Source organism: Amblyraja radiata, chromosome 9, assembly GCF_010909765.2.
Source record: "Amblyraja radiata isolate CabotCenter1 chromosome 9, sAmbRad1.1.pri, whole genome shotgun sequence".
In the NCBI taxonomy this organism is placed as follows: Eukaryota; Metazoa; Chordata; class Chondrichthyes; order Rajiformes; family Rajidae; genus Amblyraja; species Amblyraja radiata.
In genome coordinates, this window is record NC_045964.1 from 14,587,201 (window position 1) to 14,615,130 (window position 27,930).

At 43.6% G+C, this 27,930-nt stretch overlaps 2 protein-coding genes across 2 annotated transcripts in view; one reads left to right on the forward strand and one right to left on the reverse strand.

Annotated features, from left to right (window-relative positions):
* The window catches only part of ttbk2 (tau tubulin kinase 2), a 202,463-nt gene extending 186,319 nt beyond the window's left edge, over positions 1–16,144 (reverse strand). The window contains exon 1 of the mRNA XM_033026748.1: positions 15,909–16,144. The gene's annotated coding sequence lies outside the window, so the exon portion shown is untranslated. The remainder of the gene's footprint in view (positions 1–15,908) is intronic.
* Positions 16,145–16,644: 500 nt separating this feature from the next.
* LOC116976810 (photoreceptor outer segment membrane glycoprotein 2-like) lies at positions 16,645–19,836 on the forward strand. The gene is given in 4 exon segments (XM_033026750.1): positions 16,645–16,913; positions 19,033–19,335; positions 19,337–19,440; positions 19,442–19,836. Coding segments are annotated over 3 exon segments (552 nt in total). The 5' UTR covers positions 16,645–16,913; positions 19,033–19,104; the 3' UTR covers positions 19,659–19,836.
* The last annotated feature ends 8,094 nt before the right edge of the window (positions 19,837–27,930 follow it).

The following is a 27,930-nucleotide window of genomic DNA, read 5'->3' on the forward strand; positions in this document are numbered from 1 at the left end:
TCTAGCGTGTCCAATCCCTTAATAATTTTTTATGTTTCTATAAGATCCCCTCTCATTCTTCTAAATTCCAGTGCATACAAGCCCAGTCGGTCCATTCTTTCATCATGACAGTCCCGCCATCCTGGGAATTAACCTTGTGAACCTACGCTGCACACCCTCAATAGCAAGAATGTCCTTCCTCAAATTAGGAGACCAAAACTGCACACAATACTCCAAGTCTGGTCTCACCAGGGCCCTGTACAACTGCAGAAGGACCTCTGCTCCTCTACTCAAATCCTCTCATTATGAAGGCCAACATGCCATTACTGATGTACCCAGGTCTCATTGCACTTCCCCTTTTGTTAATCTGACACCATTCAGATAAGTCTGAAGAAGGGTCTCGACCTGAAACATCACGTATTCCTTTGCTTCATAGATGCTCCCACACCCGTTGAGTTTCTCCAGCATTTTTGTCTACTTTCTTAAACTATTCAGATAATAATCTGCCTTCTTGTTCTTCTTGTTCTTGCCACCAAAGTGGATAACCTCACATTTATCCACATTACACTGCATCTGCCATGCATCTGCCCACACACCCAACCTATCCAAGTCACCCTGCATCCTCATAGCATCCTCTTCACAGTTCACACCTCGCTTTGTGTCATCTGCAAATTTGCAAATGTTACTTTTAATTCCTTCATCTAAATCATTAATATATATTGTGAATAGCTGCGGTCCCAGCACCGAGCCTTGCGGTACCCCATGAGTCACTACCTGCCATTCTGAAAGGGACCCCTTAATTCCTACTCTTTGTTTCCTGTCTGCCAACCAACTTTCCATCCATTTCAATACCCTACCCCCACTACCATGTGCTCTAATTTTGCCCACTAATCTCCTGTTTCTGTCTTCAAGGGAGCCACATTTGTCTTAACCAATCTTTTCCTTTTCACATACCTAAAGAAGCTTTTACTATCCTCCTTTATATTCTTGGTTAGCTTACCTTCGTACCTCATCTTTTCTCCCCGTATTACCTTTTTAGTTACCTTCTGTTGTACTTTAAATGTTTCCCAATCCTCTGGCTTCCTGCTCATCTTTGTTATGTTATATGTCTTCTCTTTTCTCTTCTCCTTTCGTTTTATGCTGTCCTTCACTTCCCTTGTCAGCCACCGTTGCCTCTTACTCCCCTTAGAATCTTTCCTCCTCTGGAATGAAATGATCCTGCATCTTCTGGATTATTCCCAGAAATTCCTGCCATTACTGTTCCACCATCATCCCTGCTAAGGTCCCTTTCCAGTCAATTTTGGCCAGCTCCTCCCTCAAGCCTCCATAGTAGGTATGTTGCAAAGCCTACCTGAAGATCGCTGAAAATCTGTCCCAGCCCGTGTGCGCGATTTTGGCGCCGTTTAGAGGGGGGCGGATTTAAAACGCGATTTTCCCTAGGCTGTTCAAATCGAGGTTTTGCAGCCTGGTTAATTATTATCGAAAAATCGCTGGAAGATTCCGTAGCTGGAGCTATTTTTAGTTTTAAGGGCTTTATTTACTTGTTATAGTAGGTTAAAAATTAACCTCTAAACCCGCGACCGCCGACAACGGGTCGGATCTCATACAGGGGAAAACGGAAGGTAGGCTGGTTATTTTTACGTTAAAAAGGGCTTCTTAAGATCCCTTTATACAAAGTTTAATGTTGCAAGTAGCTAATTTGGGCGCCATTATATCCCGCAGTATTCTTCTGGGCATTTGAGGGCACAAATCTACCGCAATGTGAACGTTCTAAACCAGTGCGTTCACAGGATCCCACTAGAAAGCTGATTTAAATGGACTTTAATTTACAGCAATTGAACACTAAATTTCTTCCATTTGGCCTATAAATTAATGTAAATGAGATTTAAAAATCATGTTTTATTGTGAATTATTTGTGAATATTATTTGGACACTTAGGCTATTTAACAATGTTAATCATTTATTAAGAAATGGATAGATGTTTAGATCTAGTAATTGAAGTTTGAAATTAGCTACAATTGGGTAACTAACTAATTATATGCTTTAATTTCAGGTCATCCAAGTAAGATTATTTTATATTTGTTTCAGAATGCTTCAATCTATGATAACTGAAAATTTCATTCAGTTCTCTTAAATTTTAAGAAAGTTATGTGCTTTTGACTGTCCACGATCACAGCTTTTTTGTTATGTCCATAGAAAATCAATAGGGAACAAGATGCTAATTTCCGAGTATGAAAATGGCCATAACTTTTTAAATACTTGAGATATGAAAGTGAATTAGGTGTCAAATTAAACTTCTTTTTATGCTTTATCTGATGGGATAAATTGCAGACTTGATTTTTTTAATCTCAAAATTTTGTAACATTGCTATCCATAGTCCCCTTTGTTCACTTGCAATACTGACACTTCTTATTTTACCATCTCCCTCTCAAATTGCAGATTAAAATTTATTATATTATGGTCACTACCTCCTAGTGGCTCCTTTACCTTGAGTTCCCTTATCAAATCCGGTTCATTGCACAACACTAAATCCAGAATTGCCTTCTCCCTGGCTAGGCTCCAGTACAAGCTGCTCTAAGAATCCATCTCAAAGGCACTCCACAAACTCCCTTTCTTGGGGTCCAGTACCAACCTGATTTTCCCAGTCTACCTGCATATTGAAATCTCCCATAACCACCGTAGCATTACCTTTGTTACATGCCAATTTTAACTCCTGATGCAACCTGCACCCTATATCCTGGCTATTGTTTGGGGGCTGTAGATACAGTGCATACAGAAAGTATTCAGACCCCTTCACTTTTTCCACATTTTGTTACGTTACAGCCTTATTCTAAAATGAATAAAAAAAATTTTTAATCATCAATCTACACACAATACCCCAGAATAAAAAAGCAAAAACAGGTGTTGAGAAATTTTTGCAAAGTAATTAAAAAGAAATAACTGAAATATCACATTTACATAAGTATTCAGATCCTTTACTCAGTACTTTGTTGAGGCACCTTTGGCAGCGATTACAACCTCAAGTCTTCTTGGGTATGATGCTACAAACTTGGCACACCTGTATTTGTGTAATTTCTCCCATTCTTCTCTGCAGATCCTCTCAAGCTCTGTCAGGTTGGATGGGGAGCGTCGATGCACAGCTATTTTCAGGTCCCTCCAGAGATGTTCGATCAGGTTCAAGTCTGGGCTCTGGCTGGGCCACTCAAGGATATTCACAGACTTGTCACGAAGCCACTCCTGCGTTGTCTTGGCTGTGTGCTTACGGCCGTTGTCCTGTTGGAAGGTGAACCTCCGCCACAGTCTGAGGTCCAGAACGCTCTGGTGCAGATTTTCATCAAGTATCTCTCTGTACTTTGCTCTGTTCATCTTTCCCTTGATCCTGACTAGTCTCCCAGTTCCTGCCACTGAAAAACATCCCCACAGCATGATGCTGCCACCATCATGCTTCACCGTAGGTATGGTATTGGCCAGGTGATGAGCGGTGCCTGGTTTTCTCCAGACATGACACTTGGCATTCAGGCCAAATAGTTCAATCTTGGTTTCATCAGACCTGAGAATCTTGTTTCTCATGGTCTGCGAGTCCTTTAGGTGCCTTTTGGCAAACTCCAAACGGGCTGTCGTGTCCCTTTTTCTGAGTGGCTTCTGTCTGGCCACTCTGCCATAAAGGCCTGATTGGTGGAGTGCTGCAGATATAGTTGTCCTTCTGGAAGGTTCTCCCATCTCCACAGAGGAGCTCTGGAGCTCTGTTAGAGTAACCATCGGGTTCTTGGTCACCTCCCTGACCAAGGCCCTTCTCCCCCTATTGCTCAGTTTGGCCAGGCAGCCAGCTCAATGAAGAGTCCTGACGGAGGCCACTGTGCTCTTCGGAACCTGCCATGCTGTAGAACTTGTTTTATACCCTTCCCCAGATGTGTGTCTCGACACAATCCTGTCTCGGAGGTCTGCGGACAATTCCTTTGTCTTCATGGCTTGGTTTTTACTCTGACATGCACTGTCCACTGTGGGACCTTATATGGACAGGAGTGTGCTTTTCCAAATCATGTCCAATCAATTTAATTTACCACTGGTGGACTCCAATCGAGTTGTAGAACTATATCAAGGATTATCAATGGAAACAGGATGAACCTCAGCTCAATTTTGAGTATCATAGCAAAGGGTCTGGATACTTATGTAAATGTGATATTTCAGTTATTTATTTTTAATTAATGTTCAAAAATTTCTGTAAAGCTGTTTTCGCTTCATTCTGGGGTATTGTGTGTAGTTTGATGATTAAAAAAATGAATTTATCCATTTTAAAATAAGGCTGTAACGTGACAAAATGTGGAAAAGGTGAAGGGGTCTGAATACTTTCTGAATGCACTGTAACTCCCATTAGGGTCCTTTTGCCCTTACAATTTCTCAGTTCTATCCACAATGACTCTACATCTTCTGATTGTTTGTCATCCCTTGCAAAGGACTGAATTTCATTCCTTACCAACAGAGCTGCCCCTCTCCCTCTGCCCACCTGTCTGTCTTTTCAATAGGACATATAGCCCCGAATATTCAGTTCCCAGCTCCGATCCTCTTGCAGCCATGTCTCTGTAATTCCCACAACATCATACCTGCCAATCTCTAACTGAGCCCCAAGCTCATCCACTTTATTTCTTATGCTCCGCGCAATCATAAATAACACTTTTAATTCGATATTCACCTCCCCTCTCACACCGGTTCCTATTTCACCTGACCTTACCCTCTTATCCCTTCTTGAACTTTCCGTCTCATTAATTTGGGTGTCTTTCGTAACTTTACCTGTACTCCTCTCTTTCCCTTTAACGCCATCCTTGAACTTCCAATTTGTCGACCCCTCCCTCCTGCTATTTAGTTTAAACCCACCCACAGAAGTAATATTTCACCTTTAGGGCCAACCAGGTCGACTGAAAATAATGCACTCATATCGCTGAGAGGGTGCCCAGACTGGAAACGACAAGTCTTTACGCCAAATTTTATCCAAATTTCCCAGACGCAGCAACTTCATATCAATTCGATGAATTAGAGATGGACAACACCGGAGCTTGTAGACAGGTTGCCTACAACACATTTGACCCTCACCTGCAGTCACTGCACCATTAGTCCGTAAATAATGATGGGCCATATTACTCTCCCCATTAGTTTACCGGAGAATTCTGGGTCATTAAGCAACACTTTTCACATCGATGGAATACTGCAGCAGGAGCAAAGATAGACTGAAGGTCATCATCAGGCTCCAAGCTGAGTGTTATTGATCTTGAAACTTAAGGGAACACTCTGGAGGATGCTGAGCATTACAGAAATATTATACCCTGAAACACGATATGAGGAGAGCAACACATTTGACAAGATGGACTCTAAGTGGCTTGGTTCTCAATAATTTATGAAGAATTAGAAAATGCAATATTCTGAAAAAGAGACGTCTGTTGCCATTTCCACGGGTAACTGGGAAATTGCACTCAGACTTTTCAGCAACCAGGCATTCTTCCTGCAACTGTAGGCACCTGGTATTTCACCAGACACACTTAAATACATAAATACATAATAATAATAATAATAATAATAATAATAATAATAATAATAATAATAATAATAATAATAATAATAATAATAATAATAATAATAATAATACACTTTATTGTCATTCTAAATACATACAACGAAATTTTAGTTTTTCCTCTGAAATTGTTTGGGACATAAGGACCTGGGTCATTTCAAACCTGGGTCCCCCCCTCCCCCATCAATGATATGGTGCTTATCTTGCTTTACCTTAAATATCAATATTTCATGAAAGCATCTTTTCTTATTTAAACACATCTATGTCCATTATCCGTGAGCATGCAAATATGTTGGATAAGAGCACAGTTCTAAGCAATGGCACAAAGTTATTTCCTTGATCATTTATACCTCAACAAGCTCACATCTCAGCAGACCGTGTCGAATACAAATATCCCTTTCCAATGACGTTTTCCTCGTTGATCCACTTCTGCCTTTGCTGCACATTACACCCTCAGTTCCCTGAGCATTGTTTTTCTACTTTTCCATTTTAATACTGTACTCTCACAAATGACCTCCACACACTACATTAAACAATCTTTCAGCCCACCTCCTTTCCTGTTGAAACAATATCGCCACCACTCCAGACTCCATTTCCCCAGAGACAGGCAAATGCAGAATCTGCAATCTGGAGCGACTACCTATCACTTTCCTTTCTATCAGCTTCTATAATCTGCAACCCCTTGTGATCTCCACTTATCACCTCCCAGATTCTGTTGCAATCTCCACCCTAACCTCCTCCCATCTGGGTCCATCTGACCATCAACCCCTCTAAACCTGGATCCGCCCAGTGCTGCTGGGGCCGCTGAGAACAAAGAGGGACCTGGCGTAGGGGAGCCACCAAAAGAACAAAAAGTGACTCGGCATATTGGGAGAGGGGAGGGGGGGTAGGCGTTGAGAACAAAGAGGGTCCATTGGAACGACTTTGAATACTCTGTAACTTTGTTAGTGCCCGACATGTGATGACTCTGCATACTTTGTTTTTCGGGTATGCAAAACAAAGAATTTCACTGTGTAATGTCATATGAGAATAAAATATCAATCAACCACTTATTACGTGCCTCACCCGCCCTTTTTTACACTGGCCATCTTCCATTTGCACCCTCAGACTGATGCAGTATCCAAACCGTTGACTGACCCACTGCGTTCCTCCAGCAGCTCGTTTACCTTTGTCCAGGTGCCCCGTCTATTCCCTTGTCCATCCAGACTTTTAGCCCAATAACCTTACATGTTCAAATAATTGGTCTAGTTCCCCAGCTAGGCAGAGGTTTATTTCAATCTCTCTTTATCCTGATGTTGAGCCAGATATCTACCTGTCCAGTTGTTTATCCCAACATTTCTATCAGTTCAGATGTTTGTTCCACAACTCTACATTCACATCTGCATTTGGTGCACACACATCCAGTTATTCAAGTACAATTTAAATTCACCAGGGCCTTTTTCCCACTCCCCCATCAACATTTGGTTGACTGGAAACTTTATTTATACGCTGTTTAACATTCGATAAAAGTGAATTAAAAGTGCGTTGGGGTATAAATAGAAATAACATTCAATAGAGACACAAAAGATTTCAAATGCTGGAATACTGAACAAAAAACAAAGTTTGAGAGGAACTCAATGGATCAGTGGAGGGAAATGAGCAGGCAGCATTGTCCATTCCCTCCACAGCTACTTCCTGGTCCATTGCATTCCTCTGAAGCTTTCTTCTTTATTTATTTACTTATTTCATTTATTAATCGATGTATTTATTTGTTTATTTATTTAGTTAGTTACTTCCTCACTTATCTACAGATTAATTAATTAATTTATTTGTTTGATTGTTTCATTTTTGGAATAACATCCAATAGTCTGGAACATCTGACTATACCGAAATATAAGATCTTTAATGTTTGCAGCTTAGCGCCACATTCTGTTGCATGAAGTTGCAATGTTTCACGATGTTAAAGGAGATATATAAATCCAAATTGTTGTTTTATAAAGATGGACTAACAAATTTGGACATGTCACACCTACAGGATGTTGGGGGGTGCGGGGGGGGCTTCAGTTATATCCAGAGGATAGAGAAATTAGGATTACTCTGGATCAGGAAAGGGGTCTAGACAGTAAGCAGCTTGGTGAAGTGGATAGGGATGAGCACTTTAGTATGTCAGGAGAGGGAAAAATTAAAATTAAATTAAATTTCTTTATTTATATAGCACATTTTTAGTCAACTTGCATTGACCCCAAAGTGCTTCACATAATTACATTCACACACACAGGCAAAGATGGGTGAAGTGTCTTGCCCAAGGACACACACAGGCAAAGGTGGGTGAAGTGTCTTGCCCAAGGACACAACGACAGTATGCACTCCAAGCGGGATTCGAACCAGCTACCTTCCGGTTGCCAGCCGAACACTTAGCCCATTGTGCCATCTGTCGTCCCATCTGTCGTCCCATCGGAAGACCAACAGCAGGCTGATGAAGAGTGAAGTTCAATGTAGCGATGTTACAAAATCTACCTTCAGCGGCGCTGCAGATCTGCCACTGGTTGTGTGTGCGACTCCGGTGCCTTTGGGGGGGGGGGCGCAATTAAAATGCAGGTTTGTATCGCTTGTCGGAGAGGGATTTCCTCGGGCTGCTAGTCGATGAAGAAAAATCGATCGGACTTCCGTTCCCGTTTTTTTTTTTAAATCGCTGGACAATTTAATAGTTGGATTAAAATAAAAAGCGACTTCAAATGCCCTCAACGCCTTCAATGTGACGGATCGTAATATCAGGACAAAACATAGGGCAAGTCGTATATTTCACATATAATCTTGCTTCTTGGGGTGGCTTTAGTCTAATTTTACGATGCGAAAATGTTATTTAGTCCCCTAACGATTCGGCCATGTCTTGCCTGCCGATATGGGGTTAAAATTCACAGCAACGGCAACGTTCCAATCGATCGCATTCCAGAAACACCCACTCGCAAGATGAATAAAATTCTCTTTTTTTTGGACAATCATGTCATAAGAGCATCTAAATCGTCTATATTTTGTGTAATGGTCTATCCATAATCAATATTTTTATATAAATATTCACAACAGTTTTAGTCACATGTATTGTGCAAAAAATAATAATTTTGATTATATTGAGAGTGGATGTTTCTAGATTAATTTATGGGAATTAAACATTAAATTCCTTCCATTTGGCATATGTTCATGACAGTGAGATTTAACAATCATGTTATATTGTGAATTCTTGTGTGAATGGGGATTAGTTTGTTATTTGGATACTTAGGCTATTTAAAAAAAAATAAGAAATGGATAAATGTTTAAATCTAGTAATTGAATTTAGATGAATTTAATTGATATGATGAAACTGATGAATATGATTTTTTTGTTGGGTATTTACTATTTGTTTTAGCATTTAACTTTATAATTTCTACCTAATAATAACTTGTTTCTGTTAATGCTGTTCAGTTTTTTTAAACAAATGTCTCCGAAGAAGAAATGCAAAATTGTCAATCCAAATGCCCAGCAAAAGAGACTGATTTGGACAGTATTCGCAGAGATTATCCGAATTTGGACTACTCCAAATGTGATGATCTACAGGACATTCTTAATGGGAAAGTAGTGGGCAGAAAGGCATGTCATGCGTGGTTTGAAGAGCAAAAACTTGTAGTTTACAATGCCAAAATTGAAAAATTGAGGAAAAACAAGGTGTACAGAGTTGCTTATCGGTTACAATCTGAGGAGTATGATGATGCTAGTGATTATGATATGCCAATGTACCAGCTAGCAACTGATCTTCTCCATAAAGACTTGGTCTATTGCTAGAAATTGTAATTTATTTACCTATCTGTTATGGACTTACAGAATATAATGCAATAATATTAAAGTTCTGATCTTGAGAATATCACATTTTTGAATTTTCAAGGCAGTCTGGGTGTTTATTACTATTTCCGTCATAACGGTCAATTTTGTAATTAGCTACAATTAGGTAATTAACTAATTATATGCTTTAATTTCTGGTCATCCAAGTAAGATGTTTCATATTTGTTTCAGAATGCTTCAATCTTGTGAACGGCTGCTAGCCAGCAGCCGTCCGTTTTAATTCGTTTTTTTTATAGTTTTTAGTGAGTCCTGTTTTTCGTTTGTAGGGGATATGGACCTTTTAATGTGGGGGGTAGGTCTCAACTTTATTTCTAGGTCCCTACCTGGTCGGTGAGGCAGCTTTTTCTCCGGGCTGCCCGTCGACCCGTCCTCGTGGCCTACCAGCGGGCTTGGAGCGCCGTTTCCTGGTGGGGACCGCCCAGCACCTCGGCCTCGGTGGCAGCACAGCGCTGGAGCGCTATCGCGGAGCGGAGTGGAGCGGGCGATGCCTTGCCTGGGTCGCCGCGTGGATCGACGCGCTGGAGCTCTGGTGAGCTGGACCGCCGAGAGCAACATCTCCGGGCTGCGGGTCTGTGGAGCGGAGTGGGCAGCGCCGACTTTAACATCGGGAGCCTGGGAGCTCCAAACCGGCGCGGCCTTGTCGGCTCCGGAAGCCGCGGTCTCCAGCTAGGAAGCGGCCGTTCCAGGTGGCCCAGCCGCCGAGAGGACTCTCCCGACGCCGGGGCAACACCACCTGTCCAGAACGGCCAGGAACATCGGGCCTCCGTAGAGGCAATTGCGGTGGCCTCAATAGGCCTGACTTTGGGGTGAACTTGGGGTGGAGACTGGACTTTGTGCCTTCCTCCACAGTGGTATCCATTGTGGGGGGATGATTTTTTTTGTCTAATGTAATCCTGTAAGTCTGTGTCCAAGATGGCTGCCGTGAAGGGAGAGTGGACGCTGGCGCGCTTTGGCTGCCGCTGCTCTCTCTTCACATTGTGTTTTTGATTTTCTGTTTTTGGACTGAATTCTGTTTTTAATTTGTGTCTCTGTGATGTCTTTATTACTTATTTTATTCTGATTATATGTTTTTATTTCTATTAATCTATGTAAGGTGTCCTTGAGATGTCTGAAAGGCGCCCATTAAATAAAATTTATTATTATTATTATTATAACAACTGAAAATTTCATTCAGTTCTCTTAATTTTCAAGAAAGTTATGGGCTTTTGACTGTCCTCGATCACAGCTTTTGTGTTAAGACAATGGAAAAGCAATAGGGAACAAAATGCTAATTTCCGAGTATGAATGGCCATAACTTTTTGAATACTGAAGATATGAAAGTGAATTAGGTATCAAATCACACTTCTTTTTATGCTTTATCTGGTGAGATAAATTGCAGACTTGATTTTGTAACATTGCTACTCAATGGCACAAAAGGCAGAGGGGAGATGAGGAGATATTTATTCAACTGCTGTGCTTTGGAGCCTGCAGCAGCATGTTCAATAATAACTTAACAGGGGGGGGAGAGATATTTACTGAAAACAAGGTAGTGGGCTTAATTTCTTAAACTTGGAGCAGTAAAATTAAATTGGATCAAAACTTACGTTCAGCTGAATTTACTGTGTGACCTACAACGAGAAAACACCAGGGATATTCAGCAAGTCAGACAGTGTATGCAGATAAAAATGCTGGACAAACTCTACGGGTGAGGCTGCATCTATGGAGCGAAGGATGCTGCCTCACCCGCTGAGTTTCTCCAGCATTTTTGTCTGCCTTCGATTTTCCAGCATCTTGCAGTTCCTTCTTAAACAGTGTATGCAGAGAGATGTACACAGTTGCTTTTGCAGATTCATGGCCCTGCCTGGTGTTTAATTGCAGTCTGACTCCATATTAATGCTGAAAATCATTAGCCCACCACACTCATCAGAATACAAATAGAAATTTGGGATTAAAACAAATACATTATTTCTTACAATTGTACTGGCCACTTTCAGAGATACATTCCAGTCACTCCCAGTGAAAGGAGAAAGTTGGATAACTTTCAGCTTGTTGAGTGCACCCCCTTGTGGGAACCATCAACATTACAGGACGTGCACCATGCCTCTTTGAGTACAAAGAGAGGAGTGGTATTTCCACCAGAATATTATTGCGTATTAAAACACAACACACTAAAGTAACTCAGCGTGTCAGGCAGCATCTCTGGAATACATGGATAGGTGATGTTTTGGGTCAGGACACTTCTTCAGACATTGTAGTGGGGTAGAAAGCTGGAAAAGAGGTGGGAGCAGGACAAAGTGTTTAAGAAGGAACTGCAGATGCTGGAAAATCGAAGGTACACAAAAATGCTGGAGAAACGCAGCGGATGCAGCATCATCTATGGAGCGAAGGAAATAGGCAAAGTTTCGGCCCGAAACGTTGCCTACTTCCTTCGCTCCATAGATGCTGCTGCACCCGCTGAGTTTCTCCAGCATTTTTGTGTACCTGGGAGCAGGACAAAGCCTGGCAAGTATTAGGAGAAGGAATGTGATTCACTGATGCGTGGACAAAGGTTAGAGATGAAAAGGTGTCAAAAGGGAGTTAGACAATTGGGAAGAGGAGTTAAATGTAAAGGTAGGGATATAGGAAGCGGACATGTTGCAAAGGGGTTTTGGGATGGTGGGAGAAATGGGTGTGCACTGGGATGGGCTGGGCCACAGGAAAGAGAGAGGATTAAAAGGGAGGTGTTACATAAAATTGGAGAATAGGAGGAATATTCCTCAAGCGGAATATGAATTCCTCAAGCTTTTGCTCCTCTTTGCAAGTGTCCTCACTGTGGCAGTGGAGGAGGCCCTGGACAGGAAGGGAAGAGGAGTTCAAATGGTTAACAACCAGGAGATCCAGCAGGCCTTGGAAGACCGACTGCAATGGTTCAGAGAAACAGTTAATCAGTCTACACTTGGTCCCTCCGATGTAAAGGAGGCCACATTCGGAACACACAATGCAGTAGATGAGGTTAGAGAAGGTGCATGGGAACCTCTGTATCACCTGGAAGAGCTGCTAGGGTTAGGGTGGAAAGAGGTGGGGACGGGAAAATGTGACTGATGGTGGTGTTACATTGGAGGTGGCGGAAATGTGGGAGGATGTGTTGAATATAGTGGATTGAAAGGTAAGAACCAGGGGAATAAAGAGGAAGGGGAGTGAGAACAGAACTATGAACACAGAGAAGACACAGGTGAGGGATCCATTCACATCAGCAAGAGGGAAACCACATTTATTAAAGTAAGCGGACATCTCAGATGTCCCAACGTGAAAAGCCTCATTGTGGAAGCAAATGCGGTGGAGAAGGAGAGATTGCGAGTAGGGATGGTATCCTTGTAAGAGACAAGATGGGCAGAGGTGTAGTCAAGACAATTGTGGGAGTCGGTGGGTTTATAGTAGACGTCAGTCTTTATTGATCAGATATACTGCCTGACACACTGAGTTAATCCAGCATTTTGTGTTCATAAAGATCATAAATGATAGGAGCAAATTAGGCCATTCGGCCAATTGTCTACTTCGCGGTAGAATAATGGCTGATCTATCTCTCCCTCCCAACGCCATTCTCCTGCCTTCTCCCCATAACCTCTGACACCCGTACTAATCAAGAACTTACCTATCTCTGCCTTAAATATATCCACTGAATTGGCCATCTGTGGCAAAGAATTCCACAGATTCACCACCCTCTGACTAAAGAAATTCCTCCACATCTCCTTCATAAAAGAATGTCCTTTAATTCTGAGGCTATGACCTCTAGTCCTAGACTTTCCCACTAGTGGAAACATCCTCTCCACAACCACTCTATCCAAGCCTTTCACTATTTTGTAAGTTTCAGAGATCCCCCCTCATTCTTCCAATCTCCAGCGAGTACAGGCCCTGTGCTGTCAAACACTCATCATATGTTAACCTACTCATCCTGGGATCATTCTTGCAAAACTCCTCTGGACCCTCTCCAGAATCAGGACATCCTTCCTCAGATATGGTGCCCAAAATTGCTCACAATATTCCAAATGCGGCCTGACCAGCGCCTTGTAGAGCCTCAGCATTACATCCCTGTTTTTGTACACAAGCCCGCTCGAAATAAATGCTAGCATTGCGTTTGCTTTCTTTACTACAGATTCGACTTGCAAATTAACATTTTGGGAATCCTGCACCAGCATTCTCAAGTCCCTTTGCACCTCCGATTTCTGGATTCTCTCCCCATTTAGAAAATAGCCTACACCTTTATTCGTACTACCAAAATGCATGACTCTACACTATGCTACACTATATTCCATCTGCCACTTCTCTGCCCTTGCTCCCAACCTATCCAAGTACTCCTGTAGAGTCCCTGCTTCCTTTACACTACCTGCCCCTCCACCTATTTTCGTATAATGTCACAAAGCCTTCAATCCCCTCATCTAAATAATAAATTTACAACGTGAAGAGCAGCGACCCAGCACCAACACTTGCGGAACTCTTGATCTGCACCAGATTCCAACATCTGCAGTTCCTTGCGTTTCAATCACTGAGTAACAACTGTTAATGTGCAATATCATCCAAGCACGAAAAGAACTAACATTTTAGCTGTTGAAGGACAGCTTCTTCACCACTGTTATCAAACTCTTGAACAAATCCCTCACATGGTAAGGATTAATTTCTTGATCTTCCAATCTACCTCATTGTGGCTCTTGCATTTCCTCTGCAACTGCAACATTATATTCTGCATTCTGCTTATTTTCTCTATTGCACTGCAGGATATATTTGTGATTTGTTTAGATAATGTTTTGCACTGTATCTTAGGGGAAATTACAATAAACCAATACCAATTATGTTTCAGATAATAAAGTACTGCAACTGCATGGAAAAAAAAAATCACTGTAAAATGGAATGTATTGAGTAATGTTATTGGAGAGCGTGAGGAGCTATTTATGTTCAGTGACAATGAATAAATAGGTCTGAGTTGAGGGTATATGATATTCTGGTAATACAACAAGTATGAGAGAGACTGAGTTCAGAGCTTGCTTTCTTCCACTTCAAAATTCACAGCATGACTCACACATAGCCGGTCACTGGATAGCATGGAGCAAGACTGCGGGATTACATAACTGGGCTCACATTCTGTTGGCCGATCTTTCCAGATGATCTAGATCCTATTGTAATCTTAAATAATCTCCACTATTCACTGTACCACCAATTTTTATATCATCAGCAAACCTACTAACCATGTGAACTAATTTCTTACCCAAACCGTTAATATAGATGACTAACAACAGTGAGTTCCAAGTTGCTGAAATAAATCTCTCCTTTATAGGGGGGTTGCACGTAAGGTCACTGGGTCATAGGGCTTGATGCACGGAGCTGCTCAATCCATCTGGAGGACATCCATAACTTCCGGTATATGTTATTAATGCAAGAAACGCGTACTTTCCTACCTGTTAAAAACCGCCAAAATGTTGAATTTTTGCGCTGTAAAAAATTGTGGAAGTCGGGGTAAGTGTGAGAGACATGTACCCAACTTCAGAATTCTAAAAGTGAAGCGAAATGAAGGTAAAGAGAAGCGAGAGGTGAAGGGACAACAACAGCTAAAGTGCTTGGTAAACATTGGCCGTGCAGATATCGGAATTGAAACTATTGGGAATTATCGCGTTTGCTCACTGCATTTCATCAACAGTAAGGCATTATTTGTGGTTTTTCTTGATTCCTTTGGTATCTAAAAAGTCTCAGAAGTGATAAATCTGGCTGTAAATTTTTCTTCAGATGCATTTTCATGCGTATGTAACAACCCACTTGAGAACCATGGGCGATTTTTAAAATTTACAGTCAGATTGTGGAATGTGGAGCACCTTGGAGAAACCTGTGCGATCATTGGGAGAGCATGCAAACTCCACCCAGACAGCCTCTTGGGTGAGGATTGAACATGGGTTTGTCGGGCTGTGAGGCAGAAACTCTATCACTGTACTATTATCGATATGGGCAGAATGTTGTGGTTGTACCTGCCTCAACTACCTCCTCTGGCAGATTATTCCATATACCACTACCCTGGTGTCAGGATACGCCTTCTAACCTCATCGTTGATACATTTCCTTCCAGTGTCTGCAGAGTTCAATTCAAACTGCTGCATATTTAGGTTACTTTTGGTAAAATTCAAATGCTGAAAGAGTTAAGTGTGTTTAATTGTCACGTGTACTGGTAACAGAAGAGGCGGCGAGGGAGGGAAGAGGCGTAGATGATGGAAGACGGGCGGCAGGGAAGAACTATCTACTCTCGCTGCCGATTACTGTGTGACAGACACGGGAGAGGTTGCTGGGGGGGAAGTGGCTATCGCTGGGCTGGAGCCGGACAGACTGCACACCCTTGTGAAGTCTGAAGAAGGGTCTCGGCCCGAACCGAAACGTCACCCATTCCTTCTCTCTAGAGATGCTGCCTGACCCACTGAGTTACTCCAGCTTTTTGTGTCTATCTTCGGTTTAAACGAGTATCTGCAGTTCCTTCTTTACACATCTTTGTAAAGTCCCGCCTGGACCAAATCTAAACTCACCCGCAGTTGCTGTTAACCTGAAACAAAAACAGAAGATGTCACCGGCCAGAAACGTTGATTCTGCTTCACGACTACCCACTGAGAGGCTGCCCAATCCGATCAATATTTGCAACATGTCCGATGATTTTTTTTTTGTGGTTTCATTGTTCCGCCGCCGTATAATTCCAGGCGAGGTTCATGGAACCGCACGGAAGCTGCAACAGACTGCACCAGGGTTGAACTCACGATGACTTGGACTCGCCCTCTCACAGGAGGCGCGCCTGGGGAGTGGGCTGGGTGGGGTGCATGTGGGGCGTGTGGGAGGGGGATATAATGGGGAGTGTTGGGGAGGGGCGAGTGGATGCGAGGGGGGTGGGGAGAAGGCGGCTCCCGCCCCCGGGGGGGGGGGGGGGATGGAGAGGGGGGAGGGAGAGAGGGGGTGGGGGGGACGATGGCGGCAAGGGTCGTTCGGGAAGGTGGGGGTTGAGAGGCGAGCGACCTCGTCGTCCCGGGACTTCAGATTTGCCGCTCGACATCTCCTCAGACCGCCAGATCTGACCCAGCGAAGCACATTTTACGGGTTTGGTCTGAATTAATATTGGAAAGACTAGATTACAGCTTTTGATCTTCTGACATCCAGCACTTGAAACCCTTTCCCCTTAAAAACTCTGTCAGATAATCATGTCATCGGTACATTATTAGCGCCTGACAGTGGAGGGCAAATATCATAGAGGCTCCTCTATGATCTTTGGTGGAGGGCGTTACATAACCTCTGCTGCCCCAAACGCAAGAAGAAGAAGATAGGAACATTAGAGTAATTTTTGTAAAGGAAAATAGAAGGGATGTTCTGGATTACATCGCGTGTTTGTTTCTGGGGGATTACAGTGGGAACAGAAGGAATCCCGGCTAAACCCATTTAACTAAACCCTTTGATTAACCCCTGCCCGTCCAGTCGCCCGTCGACTTCGCGGCCTCGCAAGTGGGGACACATCCCCGGGGCTGCGGATCCTCCGCTCACCCGCACAGGTCTGTTTAATATCTTACAATAACCCCCATAGCGACGCGGCTCGGTAGGGTGGACGGCAAGAGCCTCGGGCAATTCATCATTTCCCACCCGCCATGTGGGAAATCCCACTTAATGCCACAGATTGGTAAGGAAAGAAGAAAGGGAGATGTAATATGTAAAAGAAAGAACTGCAGTTGCTGGTCTAAACCGAAGATACACGCAAAAAGCTGGAGTAACTCAGCGGGTCAAACAACATCTAGAGATAAATCTCTAGAGAAGACAGTCTGAAGAAGGGTTGGCTATTTCCTTCGCTCCATAGATGCTGCCTCACCCGCTGAGTTTCTCCAGCATTTTTGTCTGCCTTCGATTTTCCAGCATCTGCAGTTCCTTCTTAAACAGGCAGAGAAAACACGTTTCGATCGAGACCCTTCTTCAGGCTGAGTCAGGGGAAAGGGAAACGAGAGATATAGACGGTGATGTGGAGGGATACAGAACAAATGAATGAAAGATGCAAAAAATTAACAATGATAAAGGAAACGGGCCATTTTGTTAGCAGTTTGTTTGGTGAAAACGAGTTACAGACAACGAGACAACTTTGAAACCGGTGCTATATGGGGGGGGGGGGGGGGGGGGGGGTGGAGAGAGGGGGGGGGGGGGGGGGGGGGGAGGGTTACTTGAAGTTAGAGAATATTACAGATGCTGGAATCTAGAGCCAAAGACAAAATAGTGCTGGAGAAAGCAGTGCCGCGAGGCAGGCAGCATTTGTGGACGGAAATGGGCAGAGAACGTTTCTTTGAGTCTGAAGAAAAGTCCAGCCCGAAACGTCGCCTGTTCATTCCCTCCACAGACGATGCCTGACCGGCTAAGTTCCTCCAGCACTTTGTGTTGTCCAGAATCCATTTTCTGTAGATTAATGTCTCTCGATTTTAAAATTGCTGTTACTTGGTTAGATTTAGTCTTGTCCAAACCTGCAGATGCGCTGGTGGGGAAGGGTTTGAGGGGTAGAGGGCCGGGTGGAGTGTGAGAATGGGCTGCCCTTTGCCTGCACTACGCCCCCTCCCCGCATCCCCCCGGTGTAGGCGGTGAGTGCCTTTTACTAGACTCAGAAATCCGCCCTCTCCCACCGCCTCTTCTCCCACCTTTCCACCTCACCGCCAACTTTTGCTTCAGTATTTTGTCACGAACCTCACTCCGGTCATGAAAGTTAATCATGAGGAAAGGAAGCGATAACTTGCACCTCACGGCAGTGACCCTCTGAACTGTCGAGTGTTTCCAGAGATTGTATCGTGGTTGTTCCGTTGAAGATTTTCACCTCTGGCAGTCCCGAAAAGATTAGTCCAGCGTCACTGTATGCTTCCGGGATTCTCAGTTTTAATTTTAAAAACTTTACAAATGTTGACAAAATCATTGTCACATTTCAAAGAAATAAGTTTATAAAGTCATGAGTAGCAGAGATAAAGTGAGTAGACCCAGTCATTTCCCCAGGGTACAGAAGTCTAAAACCAGAGGGCGTAGGTTTAAGGCGAGAAAGATAAAATGTAGAAGGAACCTGAGGCACAACATTTTCACATGAACAAGCTGCCAGAGAGAGTGTTAGAAGCAGGAACAATTACCAGTTTTAAAAGACACTTTGAAAGGTATGGAGGAGTATAGAAACATAGAAAATAGGTGCATGAGTAGGCCATTCGGCCCTTCGAGCCTGCACCGCCATTCAATATGATCATGGCTGATCATCCAACTCAGTATCCTGTACCTGCCTTCTCTCCATACCCCCTGATCCCTTTAGCCACAAGGGCCACATCTAACTCCCTCTTAAATATAGCCGAAGAACTGGCCTCAACTACATTCTGTGACAGAGAATTCCAGAGATTCACCACTCTGTGTAAAAAATGTTTTTCTCATCAGTCCTAAAAGATTTCCCCTTTATCCTTAAACTGTGACCCCTTGTTCTGGACTTCCCCAACATCGGGAACAATCTTCCTGCATCTAGCCTGTCCAACCCCTTAAGAATTTTGTAGATCCAATACAGACTTGTGGGACTAGTTTGCTTACGCAACTTGGTTGTGTGGATGAGTTGGGCCGAATGGCCTGTTTCTGTGCCGTGTAGGTTCCTGACTCTACTGAATTTGCCTTCTGCAGGAAGGTTACCCCGTGATCGTGTCACCTCAGGGTCGTGCCCGAACCGAACCCTGTCTTCTTGCGGTCACGGCCATGGCTGTTCTTGGAGTGAGATTCACCAAAAGCAGGAGAGACAAACTGGCCCAGGTGCTGTGGATCTTAAACTGGGTGTCGGTGCTGACGGGGGTGGTTCTGATCAGCCTGGGAGTTTACCTGCGCCTGGAGATGAGGAAACGCAGGGAGGTGCTGGCGGGTGAGGGGACGGCCTCGGTCCCCAAAATGCTGGTGGCGGTCGGTGCCATTGCTTGTGGTGTCAACCTGCTGTGGGGCCAAGATCAGCCACGACTGCTGGGATAACAAGTTCTCCCGCTGGAGGCTGCTCATGCTTCCTTACATCACCTGCACCCTTTTCTTCACCTTCTGCATCCTGGAGCATGATGGAGAGGTCCCTCCACCTGTGCCTCCAGCGCACCATGAGGTGCTATAAAGACACTGATACCCCGAGCGGGTGCTCCCCCAAGAAGACCGTGGACGAGTTGCACTTCGAGTTCCACTGCTGCGGCAACAACGGCTTCAGGGACTGGTTCGAGATCCAGTGGATCAGCTCACGCTATCTGGACATGAACTCCAAAGAGGTCCAGGTGTAAGTGAAAAGGAGATGGGGGAGGGCAGGGGAGATAGAAAATAGGAGCAAGAATGTCTGAGCCGCTCCACTGTACCATTCAGTACTACTGGAGCTATTCATCCACCTCACTATCTTATCTCTCCCCCTTAAATCCCATGGATCCCTTAGGTATTAATAAATCTATCTGCCGTCACCCTCAATATTTGTTGAATGCATTACTCCGAGTATTTGCACTTTATCAGTTTATTTATTCATGTGTGTATCTATTTATATTATGGTATATGGACACACTTATCTGTTTTGTAGTAAATGCCTACTGTGTTCTGTGTGCTGAAGCAAAGCAAGAATTTCATTGTCCTATACAGGGACACATGACAATAAACTCACTTGAACTTGAGTTCCACTAGTCTGGGAAATTCAAGCTTGGTGATTCAAACAACAGATATAAATTGATTAAACCTCAGAAGTTACAAGTTTTCATTTCCCGTCTACTTCCCCCATATTTCCAGTATATATGATCAGTGAACACCGTTCTTCCTGGTCCATTCCATTTTCAGTGTAGTTTTATCGGGTTTAAAGTGAGAATCTCAATCCCCTCTTCCCCAGACCAGTGGAACTCGGAGTAACGCAGTTTGCCCCACATTACAGGGTCATAACGTCATAAGTGATAGGAGCAGAATTACGCCATTCGGCCCATCAAGTCCACTCTGCCATTCAATTATGGCTGATCTACCTCTCCCTCCTAACCCCATTCTCTTGCCTTCTCCCCAATAAGGGTTCCAAAACTCACTTCACCATGGCTTGCTGCCACCTCTTCAAATTATTCTTCCCGTTGGCTGCCCTTTTATTGCTGCAACAGATGTAAATGGTTCAGGCCGCTGTGGGTACAAATGATTGAGCTCTGGCGGCCTCCCGGTTATGCCAGGCTAGGAGGAAGTAGGCAACGGAGGCTGTACAGATGGTCTGGAGTAGGAATGTTAGTGAAATAATTCAAACTGCTGCATATTTAGGTTACTTTTGGTAAAATTCAAACGCTGAAAGAGTTAAGTGTGTTTAATTGTCACGTGTACTGGTAACAGAACAATTAAATTTTTACTTGCTGCAGCTTTATACGCCCATTAATGCAATAACAAACGATAAATACACAATAATCAATACATAGAGTGATACAGCGTAGAAATAGGTCCATCGGCCCAACTTGCCCACACCGACCAGCATGTCCCATCTACACTAGTCCCACTTGCCTGCATTTGGCCCATATCCCTCTAAACCTGGTCCTATCCATGTACCTGTCTTAAATGATGCAATAGTCCTGCCTCAACTACCTCCTCTGGCAGCTTGTTCCATACGTCAAAGTTACCCCTCAGATTCCTATAAAATCGTTCCCCTTCACCTTAAACCTATGTCCTCTGGTTCCCAATGCCGCTGCTCTCGGCAAGATACACTGTGCGTCTACCCGATCTATTCCTCTCATGATTTTATACACCTCTACAAGATTACCCCTCATCCTCCTGCACTCCAGGGAATAGAGTCCCAGCCTGCTCTGTGTCCATCATAACACATGATGTTCAGGTATCTGATCTAGGTCCATTACAACAGCCCAAGAATCCGGTCCACTTGGTTCATCTAAATGGAATAAGACTGAAGGGCCTGTCCCACTTACTCGACTTTTCAGCAACTGTCTTCGATCTTCAAGCTCGGGGGCACTCGCCTGAAAAACCTCGAGCTGGATCAACCGTCAGCAATGAAACTGCGAGCTGGATCAACCAACCACACACACAAACACATCGCACACGCACACACACAAACACACACACACAAACACATCGCAAATGCGGGGCCCAGGGAAAGCGGGGGAGCGCTGTCTGAAATCCACACCCATGATGAACAGGGAGGTAAAAGACGCTGGCACACTGTATGGTAAGTCCGTTAGAGAGGGGGTGGGGGGGGGGGGGAGAATGGGGGAGAAGGAGACACTTTATAAAAGCCGGACATTTAATAAAGTTTAGCGGGCATTTAACATTACCGGTCGGTTTTCCTTGGTTCTGAAAACTCCAATGAGCCAATTTAAATGCACGGTTAGCAAAGGAGATTGCTTACGGCTACCTCGACTGCCTATAACTACATAGCGACCCCACTACCAGTGCACTACGAGTTCAAAAGAATCATGCTGACCAATTTTTACTCGCGGAAACAGTTTCAGCTTGCCTTGACACCTTGACGACATGTCGCAGGGTGAAGCCTGTATGGTCGTGAGTAGTCGCCCAAAGAGTCATACCTTGTTCTGGTCGCCGCTGGATTTTCAACATGTTGAAAATTTTCGGCGACCTGTAAGGACCTATGACGGGTGCCGGCAGTCGCCGAAAAAGTTGCGTAAGTGGGACAGGCCCTTTAGCTTCTCAAGTCTACCTTGTTTTAGAATTACATTAAGTTCTGTACCAATGTTGCGAGAGCATAATCTATACTATGGTAGTGGAGGAGTAAATGCCCATGCGGCCATGGTTGAACGTTACACAATGTAAGGTATATTACTAGAGGATGCACACACACATCTGTTTTACATCCTTCCATCGATGATGAGCCACTGATCATTTGGGAGTTTTTGTTGGTTTTGGTCGAAATTTACAGCACTCTCTGGTTGAGAATTAGTTGAAGCTATTATCCTTCAAAACCTCAAGCATTTAATAATTAAAATGTATAAACATTTCAGACCATCAATGGAGAGCCATACTGTCCATGGGAATCTGTTCTATCTGTTCAATAAATGCTTTACCAAGGACTGCAGGAACATTGATCTGGCATCCAGAATCTTGAATCACTGATCTGGACATACAAGTTTGCTCCCAGCAAGGCAGTGGTTTGTTGTCAATTTCAAGAAAAATATGGAAATACAAAGGAAACCTAGGCCATTGAATGGAGCTGCAAGAACTCACTGAATAGTGGACATCCAAATGAATAACCCAAAATATTATCCTAATGCAGGGTCTCGACCTGAAACATTGACTATCAGATGCTGCTTAACCTGCTGATTTCCTCCCTGCAGTTTGTTTTTTACTCCAGATTCCAATGTTTGCATTCTCTTATATCTACCCAAAATACCTAGCCTGTGCAAAATTGAAAGCCCTTATAAAAATGTTTTAGTCCATCTCTCTCACCGGGAGTAGCCAGAGACAGAACAAAAAAAATATTTAAACCTTGGTATAAACAAGGGGAAAGATGGAAGTTGGTGGTGAGTGACCATCTTTTCAAGGACAATAAATGCTGTCTTTACTCCTGGTAACCATGTCCTGAAAAATCAACAAGGAACCTACATTAATTTTACCTTCATTAATTAATCCCAATTAATTAATTCTATGTAGTTTATTTTGAAAATAGAGAAATAAAATTAGCTTTTTTATTCCGATTTGTAATCTTTTACGAAAATTAAGCTATATAATCTCTGTACTTTTATAATAAAATATGTACATTTTAGATAATTACTTTGTAGAAATAATTACTTTCAGTGTTAACATAATAAAATGACATTCAAATCCAGCAAGATTTCTTGACTGAGGCAGACAGCTATGCTGGTATTGGTTCTGTTGTGATCCTAAACAAGTTTACACCAATTGGATCCTCACCTGCGTTTCATCTTTGTCCTGTAGTTTTGCTCTCACTCCATTTCCAAGAAGAGGGAACAACGACAGAGTTCCCCTGGTCTATCTACTGCATTTGGTGTTCTCAATGTGGCCTCCTTTGCATTGGCGGGACGAAGCGTAGACTAGTCCACCATTTTGCCAAATACTTGTGCTCAGTCTACCAAGGCAAGCTGGATCTCTCAGTTGGTAACTATTTGAATTCCCCTTCCCATCACATGCTGACCTTTCTGTCCTAGGCCGCCTCCATTGCTAATGTGAGCCCACATGCAAACTGAAGGAGTGGCACCTCATATTCCATTTGGGCAACTTATAACCTAATGGTCTGAACATTGAAATCTTCAATTTAGGTACCTTACCTACAAACAACCCCAAACATCACATATTAATGTTCTCCAGAGATGCTACATGACCCACTGAGTTACTCAAGTGGCTTACCTTCACATCAAAAAAGTCACATATCCTATAGTTAGCTGAAATCATTCTCGCTATGTGGATATTTCAGATTCTAACTGTTGACCCGTAGAGCTTAAAACTTCTTCTGGCCAATTCTGCTCCCTTCCCGTTCAAATAATAACCACAACTAACTTTTCACTCAAATCCGTTCCTGTGCCTCAACACCATCTATAATTCACAACATCTATATTTGCACTCAGGCCATGAGACTGATCCCAGTGCACTTCTGTGACATAAAATGAGCCCCCTCCTCACATCATTCCTTCAGCCGTGTTCAACTCCCTAATCTTCTTAACCTTAAACTAATGCGTGTATGGCTTAATTTATAATCAAGAGATTACAACCTTTGAGTTCAATTGTTTTATTTAGCTCCTGGAACCTGGTAGTCTCTAAACATGGGTGCTTGCTGGCTCTTTCCAAAGCTGTGATCTTAGGCTGGATCACCTGCTACCCTTCTCTCACCAAGCCACCTTGCTGCTATTAGTTACAAAGCTTACCATGTCATTCTCTCAACACCAGTAAGGATGCCATTCATCCCCCAGGGTACGGGATTCCCCTCTCAGCTTCTCCGCGTAGACACATCCTACCCTAACCCTGGATACCTTGCCCTTCCAAGGAAACATGGTCAGGTTCTACATGATCTCCATTATTAAGGACCCTTATCACCCATCACACCGCATCTTCTCCATTCTGCCATCTAGGAAGAGGTACAGGAGTATCAGCTGCAGAACCAGCAGGATGCTACACAGCTTCTTCCCACAGGCAATAAGACTGGTTAACGGACTGTGTCCTCTCCCCACACATCTAACCTCGCCCAAACTTTGACAGCTAGACACCTGTCAAGGTAAAGTCACTGTTCGGTCCGAATGTCTGTTTTTAGCTCAATTTTAGGTCTATTTTAGATATGTTAATTTTAAAGTTGTATGTATTTATTCTGTTTTTATTAACTGCACTGACTGGAACTGATGAGAAACAATTTTTCGTTTCTTCTGTGTATGCAAGTACTCAGTGAAATGATAATAAAGGAAATACTGAATCTTCCAACAATCTTTATTCTCCCCCTCACAGGTGGTAAACACTCTACTCCTGTTGGAAAGGATCAGCTTTTCTGATCCTAATTCTTGTTCAAGTAAGATTTCCCTGCTCTTCCCGATGACAACCCATACTGATCCTCCACCTCCTTCTACATCTGGGCCATGTTATCCGTTACTCTTCCCCCCTTTCTAGCGTGCTTTTGTTGCGTGCTAACCAGTTAGTGGAAAGACAATCTATGATTAGAATCGATTCTCCATAATGATAAATGATAAAAGGATAATGTGAATAATGTTTAGTGCAAGATAAAGTCTCCAATGAGGTAGATAGTAGCTCAGGGCTGTTCTATAGTTGTTGGTAGGATGGTTCAGTTGCCTGACAACAGTTTGGAAAAATTTGTCCCTGAATCTGGACGTGCGTGTACCTCAATACCTCTTGCCTGATGGGGGAAGAGGAGAAGAGGGAATGGCCGGAGTGGGACTCGTCCTTGATTATGCTGGTGGCCTTGCCGAGGCAGTGTGAGGTATAAATAGAGTTAATAGAAGGGAGGTTGGTTTTGTGTGATGCTCCCTGAGCTGCTGAGTTTCTTAAGCAGCTTGCTTTAAAAAAAGATTCCAGCATCTGCCGTAACTTGACTCTGCTTTTAAATATTTCTTAGAATTGGTTGCATTACTGGCCAATGTTTGAGCTCCCAGACACATTATGACAGCACGAGTGTTGAGATGTCCATGGTCTGCAGCAACTCAGCGGACACAACTGCATTTGTTGTGCATACTATTCAAGATAAATCTAATAAGATTAACTTAACTGGACTATCATGTTGCAGCCATTAACTAAATTGCACATTGAGCGGGATCTCAGTCTGCCCATGTTCAGCATGACCTCTGGACCCTCCCTTTTCAATCCTTAGTAACTGAATTTCATCGCTCTGTAGCTTATGCTTGAAGCTACCCTGGAAAAACAAAGCAGCCCTGCAGCAAGCCATCACTCGCGGGTAAAAGCTGCACCACCAGCTGCCCTCCGTTTCACTGTCTCTCCATACAGAGGACAAGGGCAAGTTAGAAAGTTTTCCCACCCACAGAAGTACTTTGTTGAAATTGTGTCACTGTTGTAATATGCAAAATATTGCTGCAAATCTGTAGTCAAAGTCCTCCACACAACACAAAATAAATATTAAATAACCACATATCAGGTTTTACTGAGACTCTGGAGATTGCATATTCTGGAATCTTAAGCAATAAACAAACTGTTGGAACTTAGCAGGTTGAGCAGCATCTGGGTATGTGTGTGGGGGGGAGAGGGGGGATTGAGGTAGGAGAGTATTGTCAATGTTTTGGGTTGAAATCCTTCAACAGCATTGAAGGTGGAGATGGGAGATAGTTGGTAAGCAGAGGAGAGGGATAGAGGTGAGACAGGGGCCGGTAGTTGGTTGGAGGACTGGGGATGGATGAATAATAATGGGCAGATGGAGTCAGATGGGGAATGGGCGGCAATGGGAGATACAAAGGCTGTGCAGGAATCAGATAAATAGGTAAAGTGATAATGGGAACAGTTATGGGAGGGGTGAAGATCAAATGGAACCAGAATGGGGAGCTGCGTAGGAAGGAACTGCAGATGCTGGTTTCAACCGAAGATAGACACAAAAAGCTGGAGTAACTCAGCGGGACAGGCAGCATCTCTGGAGAGAAAGAATGGGTGATGTTTCGAGTCCAGACGTCTGAAGAAGGGTCTTGACCTGAAACATCACCCATTCCTTCTCTCCTGAGATGCTGCCTGTCCCGCTGAGTTACTCTAGCTTTTTGTGTCTATCTTCAGATGGTGGGTAAAGTGTGATGATGTATTCAGAGGGAGTTAGGAGACAAAATGGGTAATGGAGGGCCAGAGTGGGGAATGGGGGAAGGGACAGAAATGGGAAGACTGAAGGTGGATCAGAAGGGGGGGCTGGGAAGCACAGGTGAGGGTTACCCAAAACTGAAAACTTCAATATTCAAAGCATTGGGTTGTAAACTACCGGGCAGAATATGAGGTGTTGGCTTTCGAGTTTACAATGGGCATCATACTGACAATGGAGAACGGCAAGAATGGACAGTGGTGTGGGTACAGAATGCAGGTGCTCTCAAAACCAGTTGCCCAGTCTGTGCTAGGTCCCGCTGACCTAGAGGAGGCCTCATCGCGAGTACCAAATGTAGACGAGTAGATGAGGTTGGAGGAGTTTCAGGTGAATCTATCCCTTCATCTGGAATGACATTATAGATCCCTGGATAGCAGTAAGGGAGAAGGTGTGGGGAAGAATGGTGCACTTACCGCGGTTTCAAGGCAAGCCCAACTAATGTGGTACCCCTATTTAAGAAGGGTTGCAAAGGAAACCTCGGGAACTATAGACCAGTAAACCTGACATCTGTGGTAGGAAAGTTGATGGAGAGGTATTCTGAGGTATAAGAAAACATGCATTTGGATAGACAGTGATAGTCAGCATGATTATTTGTACTTGGGAGATCGTATCTCACAAAATTGAATTATTTTAAAAAAGAACCAAGAAGATTGACGAGGGCAGGGCTGTAAACATTGTTTATATGGATTTCAACAAGGTCTTTGATAGATAGGCTGCTCTGGAAGATTCAATTGTTTGGGATCCAGGGAGAGCTCGCTAACTGGATAAGGAACTGGATTCATGGCAGGAAGCAGAGGGTGGCGGAGAAGGGACATTTTCGGACTGGAGGTGTGTTACAATTGGTGCGCCTTAGGGAATAGTGTGGGACCAGTTGCTGTTTGTGGTCTATATCAACAATTACATGAGAATTACAAAGCATGATCATTACGTTTATGGATGGCACAAAGTAGGTGGTGTCGTAGACAGCAAAGGATATTAAGAATTACAGGGGGATCTTGATCAGCTGGGCAAATGGGCTGAGGAATAGCTAATGGAGTTTGATGCAGATAAGGGTGAGTCATTGCATTTTGGGAAGTCAAATCAGGGCAGGATCTTCACAGTGAATGGAGGGGCACTGGGGAATGTTGTGGAGCAGTGGCATCTCGGCATACAAGTACATAGATAGGATGATGAAGGTTTTTGGCATTTTGGCTTTCATCTGTCAGGGAATTGCGTGTAGGCTTTAGAACATTATATTACAGTTGTACAAGATGTAGGTGAGACTGCACTTGGAGTATTGT